The sequence below is a fragment of the Alosa sapidissima genome, chromosome 14 (assembly GCF_018492685.1).
Source record: "Alosa sapidissima isolate fAloSap1 chromosome 14, fAloSap1.pri, whole genome shotgun sequence".
In the NCBI taxonomy this organism is placed as follows: Eukaryota; Metazoa; Chordata; class Actinopteri; order Clupeiformes; family Clupeidae; genus Alosa; species Alosa sapidissima.
Genome location: NC_055970.1, coordinates 33,426,115 through 33,449,345, shown reverse-complemented (window position 1 = coordinate 33,449,345; position 23,231 = coordinate 33,426,115). Strand labels below are relative to the sequence as shown.

General features: G+C 46.6%; 1 protein-coding gene across 8 annotated transcripts in view; it reads left to right on the top strand.

Moving 5' to 3' along the window:
* Positions 1 to 1,072: 1,072 nt before the first annotated feature.
* The window catches only part of kifc3 (kinesin family member C3), a 28,949-nt gene continuing 6,790 nt past the window's right edge, over positions 1,073 to 23,231 (top strand). Inside the window, exons 1-15 of one of the 8 annotated variants that reach the window (XM_042060864.1) lie at positions 1,073 to 1,360; positions 1,554 to 1,724; positions 13,765 to 13,882; positions 15,268 to 15,410; positions 17,237 to 17,453; positions 17,560 to 17,684; positions 17,845 to 17,910; positions 18,240 to 18,365; positions 19,231 to 19,512; positions 19,937 to 20,110; positions 21,856 to 22,003; positions 22,090 to 22,220; positions 22,335 to 22,446; positions 22,787 to 22,968; positions 23,060 to 23,164. In XM_042060864.1, coding sequence (XP_041916798.1) covers positions 13,801 to 13,882; positions 15,268 to 15,410; positions 17,237 to 17,453; positions 17,560 to 17,684; positions 17,845 to 17,910; positions 18,240 to 18,365; positions 19,231 to 19,512; positions 19,937 to 20,110; positions 21,856 to 22,003; positions 22,090 to 22,220; positions 22,335 to 22,446; positions 22,787 to 22,968; positions 23,060 to 23,164 — 1,893 coding nt within the window. In that variant the 5' untranslated portion in view covers positions 1,073 to 1,360; positions 1,554 to 1,724; positions 13,765 to 13,800. Of the gene's footprint in view, positions 1,361 to 1,553; positions 1,725 to 5,349; positions 6,206 to 8,795; positions 9,103 to 11,623; positions 12,082 to 13,764; positions 13,883 to 14,042; positions 14,219 to 14,500; positions 15,058 to 15,267; positions 15,411 to 17,236; positions 17,454 to 17,559; positions 17,685 to 17,844; positions 17,911 to 18,239; positions 18,366 to 19,230; positions 19,513 to 19,936; positions 20,111 to 21,855; positions 22,004 to 22,089; positions 22,221 to 22,334; positions 22,447 to 22,786; positions 22,969 to 23,059; positions 23,165 to 23,231 lie in introns of those variants that run through there. The other 7 variants (XM_042060863.1, XM_042060862.1, XM_042060865.1 and 4 more) reach the window with 7 other exon arrangements.

The window sequence follows — 23,231 nt, the reverse complement described above, 5'->3', positions numbered from 1 at the left end:
TTCATACACAGAGACAATGTTTGCTTGTATTTGAATTACATCAACTAGACAATACATTTTAAAATGTGTTGTTCTGTATAATTTTAATCATTTGAAACACAACTGTTTCAAACAATATATGATTATAGCTTACACGAGTCTACATAGACGTGCACATTACCATGTATACATTCAATAGGCCTATAGCCAATAAGCTTTTGTTGAATTAGCAGCAAGAAAACCATAATGTCATTATGCACTGGGATCCATATTGGCGAAAATGTCCCCAATGAGGGCCAATAATCAAATGAGATGGAAAAAATGGGGATCTAGTCTCTTGACCTTGTAGGCTGCCTACCAGTTCATGCTAATGTAGACTAAAGTAAACAACTATAATGCATTTTCGAGAAACTGCTAAATGTGGTGGAAGATGTGTCTTCAGCAGTTGTAAGAGGGCATAGGGCTGGTTAATAATTGTAAACACTGGTGCCAGTCAATGAAATCAGATATCTGTTAGTGTGAAGTTGTAGGTTACAGTGATTGTAGAATAGCTAAACAGTCCCTAAAATTCCTAAAAGTTCCTAAAATCTCACCTAGTTGTTGTGGATCATTTGTGACCATGTCCTTCATAGCTTTCTAAAAAATATTATTATATAATTTCATAAAGTTAACAGGCTACATAGAATTAAAGTGCAATGTTTCTTTGTTTTTTTTTTTCTGTCAGGATGCATTTGAGTGTAGGCCTACACATCTTTTAGTAAAAAAAAATAAAAACACACAAAACCACAAAAAACTCAAATGGAATGTGTGTCTGTTGACATTTTACACGTATGGCATGCGAAGACCACTGTTGCTGTTTTTGATCCCCTGACCGACTAAACGAGAACATTGAATAATGAACTAACGCACATTTGTCCTGTCAATGAGCTTATCCATACGATTGATAACTGGAGCCTGTGTGGACTACTTAACAAGGTTGTACCCATGTAATGAAAATGAGCTAAGCTGATGGTATGAGTGCCTGCTTAAACTTTGTTGGACTGATCCCACCTCGCGCCTCTTTTTTCACTTGATGGGAGACCAGTACTGTAGGCCTACAGTGCGTCACTATTTCTGACTCTAGTCAGCTGTGCGCGCAGCGGGGTACACTCATTCCTCCTTCTCTCTCCCCGGCTTGTCTTTCACATATTTTATTGTCATGGTTGAAAAACAATCATGCTCCAAAGCCTGGCAAGATATTGTCGCGTTTAAGTGGACGTGACAGTAGGATTTCAATAACCTTTTTTTTTTTTTAAGAACTGTTCATTTTATTGTCAGGAGTGTACGTCAACGAAGTGGAAAAAGCCAGGACTCACGAGAAGTTTAGCGTGCTGGCCCTCGTGTAAGTGCTTACTTTGATTTTAGCCTACAACTGTTCGTCGTAGCTCGCATGAACAAATGTCTTTTTTCTACGATATATTTAATCTCACAGACAAAAGTTTACGTTTCATGTAATTTCTTAAATTAAGTAATTCAGGCATCCAAGACACTTACTACTTAAAGGGCATGGCGTCGTTTTGCTTTAATTTCCAAAGCACAGAAATCTGTAATCTATCCATCGAATAATGGACAGCAGCATCCAGACTAGAAGACTATCACCTTTAATGTGAAAAGCCTTGCTCAGTCTTTGCTGGCGTGGGTGCTTTACTGAAGTCTTCTCGGGAAAGGAAATGGGAAATTAAGACTCCAGACTGAGATTCCATACTGTGAGTTATTCTGCTTCACTCTACTTACTGAGCTAATTTAAATGGAAATTGAACTTAATATATAAAGTTCGTCATGGGCCATTTATTTGTTGTATGCAAGATATTCAAAAACAAATAACATTAAGCCATTATTTGAAAAAGTCGGCGATTCGGGTGTGCCCCAAAAAGAGCGGTCTGTCAGGCGGATGTTCTAAAAATACTCGGGCTAAGACGACTCATTTCGGAATAATGTCATAGTGGAACAAGGCGAGATGCTCTTGCTACAATTATATCTGAAACAGCGCATCACATTTGTTGTCCAAGAGACGAGCCAACAAGAAATCGGCGTTAGGCTACCACATGATAACGCGTCGGCTGCTTTTATTTGCGCTCTGGTGAGGTTGTAGAAAGCTCGACATGGTTCATGCTGACTTTTGACAGAACCACTGTTGTTTTTATGCTTACCAGTTGTTTTCTATGGAATGGGCCCCGTGTATGGAGTCTAAAGGCAGAACTAACAAAACAGAATACAACCAGTGGGGCCCACAACTTTCCTTATGCATACCCACGATAAATACATCAGCATGACATCAAACAAACACCACAGTGGTTGTTCGAGTCGTTCCGTTTAGGCTAGTCTTACCAAGCGCTGACAGGCTATGGAACTTCAGAGATACGTGAGTGGCATAATATCAAATTGCTATCCAATAATTAATTACTGAGACTTACATTTGCTACAATTATAGGTGTGAATGCTCATCTTTTCTGTCATTGAGACTAGCTTCTAGAATTGTGTGGCTGTAACCAAATCCCTGCACTTTCCTCCTACCTATGCTTTTTTACCTAGGTCAGAGCTCTGCATGCTGATCGATCTCGTTGCCAAAATCGATCCGGATGTTTACTCTTCGAAAGGGCAGTATGTTCCCAACACTCCCTCTTTGAAATAGACGCGTTCTTTACCACGTGTTCATGAAACATGTTATGTAAAGCTGATTGAAAACAGACCGTGACGAGTGAACAGACATAGACACAAACAGCAGAGGGCGTGTTATCCCTTTCAGCTTTTTGATTCTGTGTAAGTAGCCACAATGCTAGACTCAGTAACCTCTCCAATGTCAGATTGTATAAACGCAGCTGTTCGACAATGGCTTGGATCATTACTCATAGTTTTCACTGCCCAAGAAAAAAGGAAATACATTTGGCCTTGGAATGGTGTTGGCTCAGTAAAGATGTTTAGTTTTGGCACTCTATTGGATTAAAATAAGTCTACAAGGCCTACTGTTTTTATTTTGTTATCCGTCTAGATCAGCTAAATTTGCATTAACGAGAGACCTCAGGCAGTAGAGATTTTAGCTGGAACATGTGTATACCAGATGTTGCACCTCATGTCTCTAGCCCCATGGCTGTTTTTTGTGTTAGGGGCAGGGTTATGTGTAGTAATTCCCAACCCACCCAAAAATGTGTTGTTTGTTTCCTTAGTGGTCCAGGAAAAACAATGTAACAGCACATGCGTTCCACAGTGCATTTCATCCACATATGGTAGTCTATTCTGCATTTCATCATTCGATGCTGTATTGCATATTGCCACTTCTTTCTCTCCTACTTATTCTCTCTCCTCAGGCAGTTTCTGTTTTCTTTCTTTCACAACATGACATACTGCTGTCTGTCATCAACCCCATGTTTTACTGTTACCATTATTTCCTGCTCTTCGCAGAGCACTATAATTTATGCCTGAAATAGCCTACAGAGGGAGTTATGGGATGGGTGTGTATAGTTAGTGTACTGTGGGCAGTGGACAGTCAGATGACATTATCTGCTCCAGTCTCTCTCTCTCTCTCTCTCTCTCTCTCTCTCTCTCTCTCTCTCTCTTCTCTCTCTCTCATGCACAAGCACTGATTCACTCTCGTTGTGACACTCTTCTGAGTGCATGCTTTGAATGAGACAACAGGCTTAAATCCTTAAGTCATTGGCCTAACGTGAAGACTTGCATATTTCAGTGGTAAGCCAATTAAGCACGGTGGTCTTAGCTTTTTAAATAGAGACCCATCTTCCTCTTGCGTGACCAAACATACAGACCAAATGGAATACAAACCCCTTCATTGCAGTCATGTCTCTTAAATAGAGGTGCACTTGAGTCACTAGTCGCCACTGGTGGCAAAAATAAGTGATAATAAGGGTGTCTGCTGTAGTGGAACAACGAAGTGACCAAAAGCACATTCCCTTTGAGTTAAATAGAAACCATGTAACTGATCCTTTTAGTGAATGAGGTCATGGGGTTAAGCATGTTTTTCCTCCTAGAAAACAAACTTTGATTTGGTTTTGATTTTTTATTTCTATTCATTGAACTGCGTTAATGATTAATGATGGAATGTTCTCTGGAACCTTATCTGTATTTTTATGTCTGGGTGCCTTTTGATTTCATAGGCTATTAACTTCCTTGTTATGCTTCATCCTCCCAAAGGTGTATGTTTACTCTCCACCAGGCAGGGCCTAGAATCACAGTTGTTAGTGTGTGTTGTGTGATCACTGTATGACCTGATTGGCAGTATGAGGCCCTGCCTTTGGACTTGTGGCTACCCCTCTGCCTAGCCTGTCCTCACCCTGTCTTTTCTTGTCCCGCTCTGTCTCTGGTCCAAAGCACCTAATGAGCTGGAAGAAGACTCCATTGTCCCCTCACTGACAGAATTTTCTTTATGAGGGCTTTAGTCATGATTTTAGCATGGAGAGCTATGGTCCGCTCTGCACAAAAGTTCCCGTTGTGGCTGTGGCCAATCACCATTGAACCACACTTATCACCTTTGTCATGTTCCCGCTGGGAAGCATTCCCATGGTGCACCGCTCTGCTGCCAGTGCCTTTACGCTGGACGGTCACGCAGCGAGGTAACGGGCTGAGGCATTCAGGACACGGAATAATGAGGTCGTCTCACCATGGTGACCACCAATCACAGCCTGGCATCCCTCCGCTGCAGCACATCTAAGCAGATGCATCCACAGATTTAGTTGATTTTCTTTTCATATTACATGAACGCAAAAAAAATATTACATCATCAGCATGGAGGGGCGTTCATGATCCAGCATTAACTGAGCGCATGCCGTGACAGATGGGCAAAGAGAGAGGGAGCGTGACGAGCTGCAGAGTTCTTTTTTTCCCAGGACTTTTTGGGGCACTAGGAGACAAACCCTAAGGTGGGCAGTGAGTTTCTGGTGCTTGTCCTCAGCACTGGTTCAGGAACTCTTTGGGAGCTATGGGACGGGACTGAAGCGGGACTCTCCCTGAGTTACTTGGAGGAAGCAGAGCAGAGCTGCAAACGCACCAACCTGTTTGATTTACACAACACTAGGCTGCAGACAGAGGATTATAGACACATTGGTGATTTCTTTTTTTCCAAAGGAGATTTCTATAGAAATCGAAGGAATTCTGGAGCTCTTGTCTTGTTTGTTTTTGCTGTGTTGCAGATGTCTCCAGGGGATTATATTGACTGGAGGCACAGGGTAGAGATTTCCCCGGTTGAACTTTATCTTTTTATGGGAGTGTGTACGTGACCATTAACAAGAGATTTATAGTTTATCAAGAAGATGGGTGAGGCTCGGTTAGTCAAAGGTGACTAAGCAAACTGTATATAAAACGGGTGTTGCCAACACAGAGTGAATGGGAGAGAGGAGCAGGACGCCATCTCATTTGTTGAGCGCTGAAGGATTATCAGTGTAAATTGGCATTAGGACACTACCCTTGTCTGACAGACTACACATGCAGTTAGTCTGTGGATTGCAGAGAACAGAGACAAACCTCTGCTGTCTAAAGTTTTGTTTTTTTGGAACGATTTTGTTTAAAGTGAAGTCAGTATACTGTTAGGGAGGTTTAAGACATTTCTTTTTTTAGTTTTGTTTTGTCTTTGGTTATTTTAGGGATTTTGGAAGCTGAGAGTGAAAAGCTTTTACATGTACTTGCTGTAGAACGTTGTTAAGGACGTGCAGACTGACTGCCAGAATGTTTTCTGGTCGTATCCATGCGGTGTGTGTTGTGGTAACGGGCTCTGTCCACTGAGAGCTGATTTTGGCCGCTTCTCTCGGGATTCCCAAACTGGAAGCTGAGACCCTCAGAATGCCTGCGTTGCGTCCTCTCTCTGCTTCTTCTGACTGAGTGTGTTGGGGAGGAAGGGAAGTCCATCTGCGTGTGGGAGATCATGTACGTGCTCTGCACCCTGGTGCTGCTGGCCCTCCACAACCTATTCAAGAGACCCAGGGCCCTGGATCCAGGCGACCCGAGGGCCGAAGAGGGGCCCAAGCAGTCCAGAGATGAGGCAGTGCAGCCTGGGCACGGGCAGAAGGCCAAGCCCCCCTGGCATGGAGGCTTGGGATCGGCACAGGGTGGTATATCTTTATCGCAGAGACCCTGCGGCTGTGTGGTCTATCAATGCTCTGAGATGCGTCAGCATGGGCAGCGCAGGGAGACTCCCCACGACGGCAAGGATGAAGTGTCCACCAGCTGCAAGAAAGTCCAGGTGAGCGAGCGAGAATGTAGGGGTATAGCAGATGGCTAGGACCCAGAGGAAGGGATGGACACATCGGAACACAGAGTATTTGTGTTGAGGAGCGGCGGTTACAAGTAATAGAGCTGGTTCACTACTGTGGGCATTGGCGTTTGCTATAGCTTTATTTCTACATGTTGTACTGTGGTATGATTGATTCCTCTGTATAATGCATTGACTAAGGGCTGAGCACATCAGTGCAAAGCAACTCACCTGAAATGCCTTTTCTGGTGTCTGTCTGGTTTTAGCAGCAACCCCTCCATTACCCCACTGTGAACAGGTTGCTGTAATTTAATCATTTATTGCTGATGTATTATTGATTAACAGAACTACAGATGGCTTAATGTCATCTAAGGTTGCGGAAGCATTTATTTGTTTAATTAATTCTGCTCTACCACAGTCAGTAAATTCAACATTCTTCATGAATTTGGTCAGGTATTTTATGCTGATATGCTGATTTATGCTGTGAATTGTGGCTATGGATAGTGTGGTGATGTGAGCACTGAAGGTTTGTAATGAACAGTAGGCTACACCACACAGCTCCCAAATGATTTTGTAAAATATTTTTATAGAATGACATGTTAAGGTCTGAGGTGGAGCATATCAAATTGAAACATTAGTATGTAAAGAAAAAAATGAAATGATATGGGAGCTACAGTACGTATGGTGTTGGCTCATTCTATCTTCATGCTTTAAGTTTGTGGAGCAGCTAGCCTGTTAAAGATTTTGTGGGCGTGATTTTGACTTCATTGTGCGTGATGTAAGCATTCATGTACGCATGTTGCATATTATTGGCTCTCTGGATCTGTCCATGAACTCATTTGATGTTGACCGGTTTGTCCTTGGAAGAGAAAGATGTACTAGTCATTGGGCTGAGTGCTGTCCTGTTTCACAGTCTCCTGTGAAAATCCCGTTAGCGTGCCATCACAGTAAACAGACCCAGATCGCTGGATCATTGGTTATGTAAGCAGGGCTTCGTTAATCTCTGTCTCTCCATCCATCTCACCCCCAACCGAGACCCTTCTCTCACATTCTCTCTCTTCCTTTCCCTCTCTCTCTCTCTCCATCTCCATCTAATCCCACTTTAACTCAGGCCATCCATTTGGCCCCTGACCCAAACCTTGATGCATCATCAACCCACAACTGCCCATGCACCTACACTATCTCTCTCTCTCTTCTCTCTCTCTCTCTCTCTCACACACACACACACACACACACACACACACACACACACACACACACACACACACACACACACACACACACACACACACACACACACACACACACACACACACACACACACACACACACAAACTCCCTCCCTCAGTCCAGACTGATTGACAGTCATGACGCACACCTCAGGGATGGAAACCCTGTTGATATAATGACTTCCGTTGGACTTGACCCTACCTGAACATGATATATCCATGCTGTTTTATTATGGTCAGACATCAGTCAAGATACCGTGCTATGATTATATGGTACAAAGGTTTTGTCTTTCATAACGCCACATTTTGAAGTAAAATAATGATAACATTCCCATAACAATTTTCAGTAATGTTGACATGATTGGGTGATGTGTGTTTGTAGACTAAGGTTCACTCTACTGATAAGAATTGGGTTTTCATTTTTGCATTTGTTATGTATTGATAAAATTCTCCTTCACACTGACAACATTTAGTTGAAATGATGGTGAATACACTCATACTATTCTGGCAGCCATGGTTTGCCACCCTCATATAGTACAGTGAGGGAGTGAATGTAATGAACTATTCCCATAAAGCACACTGATGTCTTTTACACAGAAACCAAGTTTCCCCCGCAGGTCCTCAGAGACAGACAGAGACCGATAGAGAGACTCTGTTCTCACACTAGTGTTTGCTATCCGAGCAGAAGAATGGTGTCCGTGTACCAGCTCTGAATGTAAGCAGGGCTTCCTCATCAGTCAATGGAACGGCACTTTGTCAAAGCGCATGTCAATACAAATCATCTTAGCCAGTCCGCTTTAAAGATACGACAGCTTTTGTCACAAACCTCTATTACTGGTGATTGGAGAGAGACATCTTTTGTGTTGAGCCACATTGCTACAAAGGGGATTGGTGGAGGGCGCCTGCTGGCCTGAAAGCACTGGGCTTTTACTCTACTGCTTTCTGGGCCATCCTCTTCACAATGCTGTTCTTTTTATGGAACAGTAGGCTATGTGGGAGGAGCAGTCAATTTTACACCCGTTAGTATGGAATTACACACACACACACACACACACACACACACACACACACACACACACACACACACAAACAGAGACACAGTAGAGAGGGCTGTGGTTAATATTTCAGGCAGTAGGAGGGGCTAACTGCAATGCCTACACAGAGCAGCAGTCACTCACACATAACCAGTGCCATAGCAAGACTGGGGAGAGCAGCGCTACGCTTGATTTGTGGCTGAAATATTTATTTCACTGGTGGCGAGAGAGGGAAACAGAAGAGCGAGAGAGAGGGGTGGGGAAGAGAGGGAGCAGAGGGGGAAAGGAGGAGGAGGGGGGATGCGATGCTGGCTCAGATTCCACCGTTACTAAGGAACTGAGCGCGAGCAGAGTGTTGGTGTCACCGTGTGTGAGGGGAGAGCCATCTAAAGGAGGAATGCGCTTATGAGCGAGTGTGTGTGCGTGTGTGGAGGAAAGAGAGAGAGTGTGTGAGCGAGTGATCGAGAGGGAGAAAGGGAAGAGCTGGTTGGCAGATACAGTCCGACACGTAGCTTGCATCGAGAGCCTTTGGCTCTGCAGGAGAGTCTGTGCTCCAAGTGCTCGTTAAAGACCGAAGCCACGACCATGCAAGAATGATCAGGGCCATGGGACCGCAGGCTAGGAGGTGAGTACACCAAAGGGAGAAGAACGTCTGTGTGTGTGTGTGTATGTGTGTGCGTGAGTGAGAACAGTCTCTCTCATCCTCTCTCTCTCATCCTTCATCGCCAGTTATGGTGCTGTTTGGCCATTGTGTCAATTAGATCACAGCTGCTGTGTTCTTGTTCACGGGCTAAGCTGATGTTGGGCTTACAGTCAGATCTTAATCTCCAGCATCCCCAAGCAACAACATACCTACAGCACCAGTATCAGCACTCCACTGGTGTCTTTGTACAGAGGGCACACTGCTGCTACTGCTGCTGCTGCTGCTGCTGGTGTGTGACACTGGCTGTGTCGGCCCAGGACATTGTGCGCATATTTTTGTCCAGAGGTATTTACGGTTGTTGAGAGATCCGGCACCCACCGGCAGATGTTGACACAGAAGGCTCAGTGTTTATGCTAGAGGGAGAGGGAGAGATTTAGCCCTGCCTGAACGCCAGAGGGAGAGAGGAGAGAGGAGAGGATCTGCTTCGCTCCCTATGTGGAAGGGGGGATGGGGACACTGCAATATTTAAATGCTCTTACTGTTACGCTGCAGAAATGGAATCATTGGAATTGGTATTATGACCGACTACGGTCTGTCTGGAAGGAATGAAATTGGCTGTAGACAGGTGTGTCTGTGTCTCTATATGTGTCTTACTGTGTGTTAGTGATGGGAGAAGACTAGGTGAGTTGGAGTAGCAGGCATCGACAGACTGTCTGACCACAGGATCCATTATACTGTAATCCAGTGACAGACTGTGTGTGTGTGTGTTAGTGTGGGTGCCGTTTTAAATTATTAAATGATTCATAGTAATGGTGGTGGTGGTGAGTGTAATGAAGTGGTCTTTGTCATCAAATGGCTCTCTGGTCGGTCATCAGTGCCCCTCTCATGTTCCTCAGACCACGAGAGAAACAGGACTCCAGCACTCTCAGTACGACCATATCATTATATTATCTCTTCTCTTGCACGCTATCATTTCTCTCAATCAGTCCCATGGGTGCCTCTATTGCTGCAGAAGATGGCTATAATTGTGTGGGCAAGGCTGCAATATGTGACTACTCCACTCAGGCAAACAGTATTATAATGCAATACTGCAGATTGGCAAAGCTCATGCACTTATTACAACCAGCGGGCTAAGAATGGCATGCAAACCTGTGGTCGCAGCAGCGCAGCTTAGCGCATTATGAATATAAAGCGATGCGTCTGATGCGTTTCCTGTCCCGCGCTCTCGCTCCGTGCGGATCTGTAGCCTCCCGACTGCCTACTGCAGGCCAGGATGGGAGGAAGTCCTGGAGAGAGGAGAGATCTAGTCAGGCGTGAGCGCGTGAGGGCTGTCACATCCTTGGCGCGGAGTGAGCACGCTCAGCGTGAAGGTGTCGATTGGCTGTGTGTGTGTCTGCAGAGGGGTACTGGGTGAAACTGTGAGCGAGGGAGACGGATAACAGAAGTGGGCTAATGAGATTCAATTGTCGTCTCGGGAGACGAGTGTTTCTACACCCATGAAGATGATCAGAGGATTCTCACACAGGATGGAGAGAGTGAGAGAAGAGAGAGTTAAAGAAGAAGACTGGTGCCCATTTAAAAGCAGGTTCTGTTAGAGGACACATCTACTGTATGTCTGATGCAGTTTAGACAGAGACAGAGGAGCTTGTAGTCTATTAATGTAATTGAAAAGCAAAGTCCTTTTAGGCCCTTCTACTCGGCGGCCATATTGCAAGGCACTTTCGGGACTTATCGGGCATCTATTTCGGGCAGAACTGCGCAAATACAGTGGCGAGATCACACCACATGATTGGCACAATGTATTCACATTGGGCAAGATATGTCTAGACAACTGCCATATTGCTGTTAGAAACTAACCCCATGCCTTTCTATGGAAGATGTTTTGAGTGCTGTGTCTCATTAGAAAGTCTCTGGAATAAGATCCTCATTTGGGTGGTTGGACCCCTGTCCTCTTCCCATTGCACACATTGAGACCCAAACAAAAAGAGCTCTCTTCTCTACTGACATGGATAGCACTGGGGAGGTCTCAGCATTGTCTGATATTTTGCAGAGGGGAATGAAATCTAATCCTTTGGCTTGTTTACCCATTGATGTCGCACACAGACCAGGCACTTGACCTGTTGTGTGCACAGTAGCTTGTGTGTGTGTGTGTGTGTGTGTGTGTGTGTGTGTGTGTGTGTGTGCGCGCGTCTTAAGAAAGGTAGAGCACAGCTGCATGTGTTTTCATGAAACCAGGTAAACAGGCCGCTTAGTCCCATTAGGCCTTTTTTCTTTTTTTCCAGCTGTAGAGATCTCCACTTCCCCCTAGTGGCCTAAGGTGAAAGTGAGCGTTAATGAAAACTGAACTATCACTAATCTAGTTTCTTCTGCTGTCATTAACCCTACCGGTTATCTGTTGGTTATATAGAATTATTGCAGCTCAGTATTATCAGTGCAGGTATTTTAGTGATGGTATGACCTTGTGTCCTCTACATAAAAATAGCTGGTCAGAATGAAGTCAACTATGTGCCAGAGGTCAGACGAGCGGAGAGTCTAGCGAGACTGACCAGCGCAGACTGTCCAAGTGTGCCCATGTGTTCCACGTCACAGGTCACAGGATGCAGTCTGAGAGAAGAAGGCCATCTGCTGACTGGCTTAAGGGGATTAGTAGAGGCTGGAGAGTCCCGGGCGGCCCAGCGCACCTTAGACAGTGTAGAGACGCTGTTGCTACTGTGCCGCCTCCTCCTCCTCCTCCTCTCACCTCCACTTGCGCTGCGCTGTGCTCCTATCGTTGGATCCGTCCGGCATGGAAACCTTGTGGCGTTATTGTGGTTGTGGTCAGCTGTTGTGAGGGGTGACGGTGGTGCAGGAGTTAAGATGTTGGGATGGGTCGGCTCTCTCGTCAACAAGAGCCTCCTGGAGCGGGACTATGAACGTGAGCGCTACGTCTACAGGCCGGAACGTAGGACCTCAGGACAAAGGGTACTGACCGTGTGTGTGTGTGTGTGTGTGTGTGTGTGTGATATCTGCATCTGTTGTGATGGACTCCAGACACTTGTGCTGTTTGATGGTTTGTGGTTCTTCCATCTTTTGTCTCTTTAGCCATTTTCTCAGTCTGGAGTGAGTGTGTGCTGTATTGGTAAGAACGTACTGATTGGGTTTTAAGCTAATGTGACACTAGGGGAGAGCTGGGCTTGGGCAGAGGCAGACTTTAGGGTTGCCTGTTTTTCAGATATTGTGTCCAATGCATTCATTCTTGGCTTTATGGACATGAATAATATACAGGTACATGTGTGTACTCACACACTCACACTCACACTTACACACAGTGTCACGCACATTCACGTGAGCAGAGTGTGATCACCCCAGCCAAGGAGTTGGTTGAGGTCCTGACAGGATAAAGCGGGTTATCTGCCCAGAACAGGTTGTCCTCCCAAAGCCAAACTACAGATGGGGTTAGTGAAGTGACACCCTGACACAGGCTCACTGTAAACAAAAACATGACTTTTCACTGATGACTGCTGGAATGGTCCTAGAATGGACGTGTGTGTGTGGGGGGGGGGGGGGGGGGGGGGGGGGGTATACGAGTGCACACGAGTGCATACTCATGTTTGTGTGTGTGTGACGGAGAGAGAGCTGAGCTGAGGAGTCTCTGAAGAGCATTAGTGGTTTTATCAGGGCCTCTATCCTGACTTCTCCTGTCTCCTCTCGTCTTGTCTTGTCTGTCTGTGTGCAAAGTAATCGGCTTCTTTACAGAGCCACCAGCACATCCCACCCATCCCTATAATCCAGTTAGTCCGTTATGTTATACAGATCCATGGACCCTGACCTCTAATCTCACTGCCCATTTGGCTGGCCTCGGCAGTGACCACCCGTTGAACGGCAAAGTAGTTTTACAACATCTCCTTATAGCAATCCCCCTATGCAATCCTGTGGGGCATTTGTGGTAGATTGGTGGTTTTAAATCTCAATATGATTCTTGCTTTATTTAAAGAAGTAGTATGGAGTTTGGGTCTAAATATAGTAAGCTAACTAGCTAAAAAAACATGCACAAACCTTTCAAATGGCACCACCTCATTGGCTGGCGCTGATGAAAACTTGTTATGTTAACTGGCATCTTCTGGCGTCTTATTGTAGGTGATGCCGTGCTGTGAAGGCTTTTCTTCATTCTCACAGGGCCTTCTAACCTGGTCCAATTCCCTCCCAGCCTCCAGTGTTCACTTCCTGAAATAACTTTAGGTTGTCATATTTTAAGTGAGCTCCTACTAAACAGAGCATTGTAAAATATTTACCACCAAGAGAACACCGTTGAAGCACAGTGCTCTAAACAACATTCCATTTTGGTTTGTCAGACAAATGAAACCCAGTTAAGATGGCACCACAGATTGGACTGGCAGTAATTAAGCTTTGGCTTCTTTTAAAGTAAACTTTATCTCCACAATCCACATCAATCAATACTGGCCACAATCAACTATTTGTTGTTTGTGACTAGTTTTTCTTCTTTATGACTAAATTGTGATCAGCTGGACATACTCATCATAACAACCCAAGTTTGTGTTATGCTCAATTGAATTATTCTTCCGTTAGTTGATTTTCTGGTCTCTTCGTGGTTCCTCTTCCTTCATTGGTCTTCTTTCTTCCTTCTCTCTCTCTTCTTCTGCCCAGCCGGTCCAGCAGTCCGCTCCATTCGGCCCTGCGGTCATGTTCGGCACACGCAAGACCTGGGACCTTGGCCACGCCCCCTGCCTGCAGGACCTCTGGAAGAAAGACGTCTCATTGGACGGTGAGGGAACCCTTGCCCGCCCACTTTGCTTACAAAAGCCAGTGTTGCAACATTTTTGGAATGTCAGAGATTGCGAGGGAGAGAAAGTGAGTGTCTGTGTGTATGAGAGAGAGAGAGAGAGAAAGAGAGAGAGAGAGAGAGAGAGAGAGAGGCCGACAAGGGAGGGCTGTTTCTCACACAGAGAGGGAGTGGTGTGGGAAGGAGTGGAGATGAGAGGAGAAGAGAGGAAGGAACACATTCCGTCTTGGTGACGGGAAAGGAATGAGAGCACATGCGGGAGAGCGAGAGAGAGAGAGAACGGTTTCGGCTGACTGAGTAGCACATTGGTCCCGCCAGGTACTGAGAACTAAATCCACTTAGAGAGCCAGACCTGGCTCGAACACTGGCACTATTGTTGGGTGTGTGTGTGTGTTTGTCTGTGTGTTTGCGCACCACTGCTGCAGGACTCTTCAAGGTGACAGAGACACAACAGGGCTGACATTTTTGCTAGCGCAGGAGAGAGAAAGAGAGAGGGAAAGAAAGAGAAGCATAAGAGCAGTGGAAGGACACTAGCGGACAGTCCCCTGGAGCAGTAGCCCAGCTAAGAGGGCAGGGAGGGAGGTGTGGGAGAGGACCTGGGTCATGTAGGCGTCTGGTGCTGCTGTGTAATTAGACGGTGACAAGTCGTGTGCCGGTCTGAACGTGAGCTGCCCGAGCCTGTTTGTCTCACACTGCCACCGCTAGTGCTGTGTCATCGGAAAGCCCACACACAAGCACAGCCCTGAGCTGCTGGGAAGGCTCTGTGATTTCTCCGACGCTGCTGCTGCTGCTGCTGCCTGTCTGCCTGCCTGCCTGCCTGCCTTGTCCTCTGGGACTCACCTGTAAGATCTTATTTGTTTCCTCTGGGTGTTCTGCTTTAGTGTTGAGCAAGTGCTATTGTAATCTGTGGATTCAGCTAGCAAATTTAAGGACTCTACACAGAGCAGTGGTTGTTGCTGTGTTGACAGGCGTGTGTTGACTGGTGAATGCGTTCAGGGTGTGCAGCGCAAGGTTAATGTGTCACCCGCAGAGGGCTGTTATCTGTGTACTTAACAGGCTTCAGTAGTTGCCATGGCTCCCAGAGGACCTTGAGTAGTGTGGCTGGAAAACAAGGGTTGGAGGCTAGCATCGTTCTATCCTGAGCTTCAGCCAAAGAGGTCAATGTTAAAGCCCAATTTTAAATGAAAGAGCTTGGATGGCGAGTGTGTGTGAGTGTCAGTGTGTGTTTGGTTTGGATGATGTACTGGCGTCTCTTGTTTTATGCCTGAGTTGATTTCAAGACGCTTGAGTTCACCTGACTGACATGAGTATGCGCCTCTTTTGTTTTTTTGTTTGTTTTGTGTGGTTTGATTGGTGTGTCTGTGCAGCAAGCTCCGTGGACTTCCTGATGAGTGATGGTGAGGAGGACCCCTCCTTCCTGCCGCTGCAGCCCTCAGTCTTCCCACGCCACTGTCTGCCCTCCGACCTCAGCGAGACCCACGCCACAGACAACCAGCAGCTACTTATTCAGGTCCGTCCCGCCAAACGCTCTGCCTCAGGACAGGCCTGCTCGGCTCGTTCCGTGGGTTGCCGGGGAGTTGCTATCGGGTGTTGTAGCCTCGTGTTACTTGGTATCCGGTTGGTCGATCATGTCAGGCGGACATTAATGGGGTCACTGACCTGCCAGAGCCCCTTTTCAATTGGTGTTATGTGTTAGCACAAAGCCTCTGTGACCAAGTTGCTTTAGTGCACATAAATACTGACCAGCAAAGCCATCACATGCCCACACACACACACACACACACACACACACACACACACACACAGAGCAGAACAATGCTAAACCCAAGACTGTTTGGCACGCAAGTCCCTGAGAAAATGCTGAGCTTGGTCAGTGCCACACAGATTTCCTTCCATCTCTTGAGGTGAACACATTTCATGGGCTTGCTGTTTTCATAAGGTGTGACTGCACAATAGGCTGTGGAAATGGTGCATGTTGTTCCCAAACCTCACTGTTCGCTTGAACCTCTCGGGTTGCTGACTCATTTGAGCTTAAAAACTCCACTGCCGATATCATTTGTGACAGGCCGCACTCAAGGTTTTATTCTGATGGCAAACACACACTAGCACGCGCGCCGCTCTCTCTCTCACACACACACACACACACGCACACACACACACACACACACACACACACACACACACACACACACACACACACAGTACGTGGATGTTTGCCCTCCTGTGTTTAGCAGAAATGTGAATGCTGGATCTCCGGAAGGCAGGCATGATAGCCCAGAGGCTGTGCTCTAAGGCATCAAGATTCAGTCTGGGCTAAGACAGAGGCTGTGCTCTAAGGCATCAAGATTCAGTCTGGGCTAAGCCCGAGGTAGCTCTCACTGCGGCATTCTGTGAGTCACAGCCACATACACGACTGGCCGAGACTTTCAGGTGATGCAGATCACGTATAGCTTCTATGCAGGAAAAAAAGCACATTTGTGTCAGCATGTAACAGACTTGATATTGTGGCTGCAAAGCAAACCAGAGGCCCGTAATGCAGTCAGGAATTATTGGTTAATCTAAATCAGATTATTTACTGTTTGCTCTGTGGAGCACGTGAATTTCACATGAGTCCAAGTATCTGACATTTCTTTCAATATATTCTCTCTCTGTCCTTTCTGTTTTCTCTCTTTCTCTCTTTCTCTTTCTTTCTCTCCCTCTTTGCTGTCTTACTTGATCTTTCTCTGCTTCGTTTGGCCATTTCTACAGAAGGTCACTTGGTCCTGTTCCTGGACATCTGCATATGTAATTCTCCCACAGACTCTCTGTGTATAGGGAATAGTTAGCAAGGATGTGCTTCATGATTTCCCTCTGTTGTAATGTAGCATTTAGCATGACACATAACTGATTATAACGTGTCATGTCAAAGTGTGCTTTAGGACGAGGGATTTTACATGAACGACACATCACTGGTAGCCATAGACATACTACTGTGAATCACTTCAGGGGTCGTCACTATGTGTGTTCTGTAGATTACTAAATAGTAGCTAGCAGATATGTAGATGGTTAGTTGATGGTTAACTAACAACACTACACTCAAGATTTAGATTTTTGCAGATGCCATATGCCAGTCATCCTGTAGTTTGGTCTTGTCTGCTCTTGTCAAGTATCTAGTATCTAGCTGTGCTCGCTGTATGTGAAGTTACTCAATGTTATGTTTATCTGTATCTGTTTGGAACGTTTGAAGACATAACATACCAGCATGACCGAGTGTGAGTGTGTGTTGTGGTCCTTGTGGCTGTACAGACTCTGCTTGACCGTGTGTGTGTGTGTGTCGTGGTCCTTGTTGCTGTACAGACTCTGCAGGAGCGGGTGTGTGAGTTCCAGGCTCGTCTGCGCGGTGAGGAGGCCGGTAAGAGATTACAGCTTCAGCAGTGTGGTGGTCAGCAAGCCCACGGCCTCAGTAAAGAGCACCGAGGCTCGGTGAGCTCTGACCACAAACAGACGCAGGACCTCCGAGACCAGCACAGTCTGCACGACCATCACCAGAACCACAAAGAAACCAGCGCTGCTGGTGAGGGACAACTGAATGCAGCATTGGACTAAAACACAGATACAGGTGATCATGTCTGCCTGTCTATGTGAAGTGTATTTTATCTATGTGTGTGGCTATCTTTCAGGAGGGAGGTCGCCTTGTTCCGTTTCACAAAGACTGGCCAAACCGGACGTGCGAGGCCATCTAGAACAAGACTTGAACGGCTTGGAAGGAGAACAGTTGGAACTTATCACAGGGTTACGCACACAGGTATACAGAACCACTGATCTAGATCCACTGACATAACTGTGTTTTTCAATATAAGAACATTGTGAATAGTATTTACAAGATGCAAGAGTCACGCCATTTAGAACATGAGCCCGGAGACAGAGCTGTGTGTGTAGCTAAGAGATTGCCTTCTCCTGTGCAGATAGAGGAGCTGGAGGAGAAACTGTCTGACCAGACGCAGGAGGTGGAGAGACTGCGCTCAGAGCTGGTGAGTGTGTATGTGTGTGTGTGTGTGTTTGTGTGCCTTAAGGAATGATCAGGGTATACAGTACAGTCGGTAAACAGGTTTTACAGCGAAATTCTTACTTCTGAAAAGGGAATACCTGAGAAAGTGTTAATTCCTGAGAATGGGGCTGACCTGGTTATTACGAAAAGGAATTAAGTGCCTCAGACTGACCTGGTTTGGTTTCTCAGTGCTCAGTGTAAAAGTTCTGTCTGACACAGATTTTTGTTGAATGTCTGTCTGTGTGTGTGTGTGTGTGTGTGTGTGTGTGTGTGTGTGTGTGTGTGTGTGTGTGTGTTGCTGATGCTCTGTAGGGGGCGACAGACCTGGAGAAGCAGCTGGAGGTGCTGGAGAACGAGAACCAGCGGCTCAAACAGGAGCTGAAGGCTGGCCAAACCCAGGCTGCTCCCGCCACCTGCACCAACTGCCCACACAGCCAGGTCAGGCTTTCACTCACATACATACACACACACACACACACACACACACACACACACACACACACACACACACACACACACACACACACACACACACACTCTATCTCTCTCTCTCTCACACACTCACACACATTTTAATTCTTTATGTGGACTGACAAGTAGGATAAATATCATTACAAGATCCAGATTTAGCTGAAAAGGAGTGTCCAACAGCAGCAGAAGTATCAATCTCTAATGTGCACATTAGGGGTGACACCTGAATTTCCAGATGAAGAGGCTACCAATTATAGCTGACACAAAACAGTGCTTTGTCACACAGACAGACACACCCACACACACACACACACACACACACACACATACACACACACACACACACATGCATAGACCCATGTATATGTCCACAGCCACGTCAGCAGCACACAATCACTCAATCCTAGGTCAACCACACAATAAACACTGCACACAGCCACTCTGAGCCACTGATAGCATACACACAGGGAGGGCTTATACTCTGGACACCAAGCCAAGCCAAGTCGGCCACCACTGCATAACCAAACAGACTTGGATAAGAATGTAGTTCACTTGATACTGCTATAGGACACACAAATGTTTCAAACACAAGTTTTTTGTCTTGTCCACCTTCCCTTGACTTATGCCCGCCTGTCTGTCTCTGTCCGTCTGTATGTCTGTCTGTGTCTGTCTGTCTGTCTGTCTGCCTGCATTTCTGTCTCTCTCTGTCTGTTTGTCTGTTTGTCTGCATCTATCTGTCTGTCTGTGTATGTGTCTTTATGTGTCTGCCTGTTTTATTCTTGTCTTTCCCTCACTGTGTCTGTTCCGCCCTGCCCTCTGCTGCCCCCTGCAGGATGCGGAGCGTCTGCGTGAGGAGCTGTGCCGGCGGGAGGAGGAGTGGCGGCAGCGCGAGCGGCGCCTGGAGGTGCTGGAGCTGCAGGTGAGGGAGCGGGCAGGGCTGGTGGCCCAGCTAGAGCAGCAGCTGGACGAGTCCGGACGGCGCCAGCGTGAGCTGCATCTGCGGCTGGACGAGGCCACGCGCCATGGGCAGGACACCGAGCAGCAGCTGACCAGCAGGCTCCGCGAGAGCGAGCAGGCCCTCGCCCGCCAGGCCGCCATGCCCCCACAGGTCAAGGTCAGCAGCACACCTCTCTGCTCTTTAGGGGTTTTTAGATTAGTTGGATAGAGGAAACCACTCTTCTGACTGAGCTGTGCTTACAGATGGTTATGTCAGACACCTGACAACCTTAAGCTGTTACTATTGCAGAGCAACATTTTCATTAATATAATAATCATGAAATAATCATAAATAATGTAGAATTATAGAATATAACATCATATTTTTGATCCAACTGATATGATTTTTGTATCTATACACATTCAGGAATAAGGCCTCATTAAATTACGCATCCCAACTTCTCTTCTCTTGTCTTCTACTTTTCATGTCTTGTCTTCTCTTGTTCCCTTCATGTCTTAAATAAATGTGTGTGTGTGTGTGTGTGTGTGTGTGTGTGTGTGTGTGTGTGTGTGTGTGTGTGTGTGTGTGTGTGTGCGTGCAGTATGTGACTAAGACTGTGGAGGTAGAGTCGGCCCAGTGTAAGGCGGCGCTGGCCGAGTGTCAGGTGCGGAACCAGGCCCTGCAGGAGCAGCTCAGCGTCCAGAGGCAGCTGCTCAGGGAGCTGGAGGAGCAGCTGCACGAGTCCCACAAGACCAGTGGACAGCTCAGGCAGCAGGTACACATGCCTTGCTTTCTTTCTTTCCTTCCATCTTTCTTTCTGACTCTTGTCTTTCTTTCTGTCTTTCTCTGTTTGTCTGTTTCTTTCTTTGTTTTGTTTTTTTCTTTCTCTTTTTCTCTCTCTCTCTCTCTCCCTCCCTCCCTTCTCTCATTCTGGCTGTTTGTCTGTCTGCGTGTCTGTTAATATTTCTCTTGTTGTTGTGGTTCTCTTAATCTATTCTCTCTTCCGCTGTCCAATCCCCTGAGTGTTGATGGGTTCAGTGTGTACTGTGGAAACACTGTGTTGATGTTTATTCGATCCTTGGCTCTGTGTGGGGATTTTGAAATGAGACCATTCATCCTCCGATTGTGATGAAAGCTTAGGGCACCAAAATTAAGCCACCGAGCTTTGGGAATTACCCATCCCCTAGCAGAGTGTTGTCGTGACCGCTTTAGCCCTCTCCCAATCTCACAGTTGTTGGCTGCTCCTACCTCCCAGTACTTTGAGCTGCAATTGGTCCCTGCCTCAGTGTTGTGGATTGTGATTGGCCCTCACTCCCAGTGTGGTGGTGCTGGCACGTGCGGTGCTGCTTGTGTGGTTGGCCCTCTCCCCCTCTACCCTGTGGTAGCTATGTGGTGGTCCCGGTGCGGCTAACCGCTCTCTCCACTTGCGTCCGCAGCTGAGGGCCGATCGCAGCCGGCTGTGCGGCCTGCTCTCCAAGGCCGTGGGCTGGCGCAACAGCGAGGTCATCCGTAGACTGTCGAAGGTGTGCCATTTTATTCTGCTGCTAGCCGGGGCCAGAGGTCAAACATGTGGAGATCAGTGTGACAGTTTAGAAACAGAACTGAATAGGGATGGAGTGAGGTCAAGGTCATTTATTCATACAGCACATTTTAAACAACAGATGTTGAGCCTAAGTGCTTATGTCACAGGAGATGACCATGCAAAACATAGAACTGTATCATCACCGATACCGGTAGTGCATTAATCACATCAAATATGGTCTGATTAACTATTTTGGGCAAGTTTTACCAGATATTTACTTTATCTATGCAGTTCTGTTACAGTTGGTGAGGCAGCATAAGTTATTTGAGCCATGATCAGAAGTCTGAGTTTAGGGAATACTGATGCCCATTTTGCACCTTTGGATCCCATGATGTTGTAGAGTAAATGACAGAATGTGTGTTGTGGGAAATGTGTAGTCTGTTTGGTAGATCCCAGTATAACCATAGTTCCTCTGTGTGCTTTAGCATCACTGTGTCTCTGACCCTCTCACTCCACTGCTCACTGACTCAATGCTCAGCCATTCCTCTGACTCACTAAGGCATGTAGCGTAGTGTCCTGCCTCTGGATCCAACTCTGAGTCACTAACAGAGACAGCTTTGGCAGGGTACTGTATCTAGTAGCATTAGGACTCACCTGTTAGTATCCCTCCATCTGTGATGTGGGCATCTTATCCATGTGTAAAACCTAAGAGTTACACGCATTGAAGTTGATGCACTGCATTTATGTTGAAAGGGAAAATGTATGAAAGGGAACGAAAGTTCGTTGTGTTCCCACAGATAGACCAGTGGAATGTAGACAATTCCGTGTCTGTGTGTGTGTGTCTGTGTGTGTGTGTCTGTGTGTGTGTGTGTGTGTGTGTGTGTGTGTGTGTGTGTGTGTGAGAGAAAGGGAAAAAATATGAGAGGATTGTTATTGTGGAATGCCATTGTACTCTGAGCTTTAAGAATGTGGGCTAATTGGTGTTTGCCTCTGGTCAGATCCTGGTGTACGAGGGGGAGATGGAGAGGGCTCAGGGGCAGCTGGAGGCTGAGATGCAGAGTCTGGAGGAGGAGAAGAACCGTGTGATCGAGGAGGCCTTCATCCGCGCCGAGAGCGAGATGAAGGCTGTGCATGAGAACCTGGCAGGTGAGATGAGAAGAGTGGAGGTGAGGAATGAGTGAAAGCGTGGTTGCCAGGGAGTGTTTGTTTAACTCTCGACCATCTCTGTGCAGGTGTGCGCATGAACCTGTTGACCCTGCAGCCCGCTCTGCGCACCCTCACCTGTGACTACAACTGCTTGAAGAGGCAGGTGCAGGAGTTTCCCTTCCTGCTGGAGAAGGCCATCGCAGAGGCCAAGCAGGAGGTCAGTTCAATGTTAAGATAATGATGAGAAGGTGTATGATATTCCAACAATATGTAACGCATTTGATATAATTGTCTCACTGTCATTTCTGTGTGTGGGTGGGTCCATCTACAGATCTGTCAAGTGATCGGGGAGGTAAGCAGTGCCAACCAAGAGCTACTGCGCAAGTACAAACGAGAGATGAACTTGAGGAAGAAATGTCACAATGAGCTGGTGCGGCTTAAAGGTGAGAGATGCGCTCAGCATCCTGGGAAATGTAGTCTATGTGCAGTCATTGAGTAACATCAGAGACTTTCTAATGTGGAGACACAGCACTCAAAAAATACTCCATAGAAATGCATGGGGCTAGTTTGTCACGCCAATATGGCCGTTGTCTACACATATCCCACCCCTTCCTCGGCAAAACGTCGACATGTGAATACGTTGAGCCAATCATGTGGTGTGATGTGAATACATTGAGCCAATCATATGGTGTGTCGTGAAGCCTTGCGCACGCGCATTTCTGCCGAAATGGATGCCCGACGAGTGCCCAAAAAGCGTTAATATATATGCATGCTTTCCTCCAGGAAACATCAGGGTCTTCTGTCGTGTGCGTCCTGTCAGCCAGAGTGAGATGGATGCAGTGGACGCAAAGAACATGGTGACCTTTGACACGGATGATGACTCAGTCCTCTACCTGTCCAGTAAGGGCAAGGTCATGACCTTTGAACTGGATAAAGTCTTTTCCCCTCAGGCCACACAAGAAGAGGTATGTCCTACATCTCATGCACAGCAGATGACACTTGAGTGGTGAGACGAGGGATCTTGTGGATCACATTTGCTCCATTTATTTATTCCAGGTGTTCCAGGAAGTTCAGTCTCTGGTCACTTCCTGTATCGATGGTTTCAACGTGTGCATCTTTGCTTACGGTCAAACTGGCTCAGGAAAGACGTACACTATGGAGGTATGGCCGTGTCCTAAAGCACAGTTTTGTAGTCATAAAACTCTTTGTGCATGTACGTGCTTGGTAT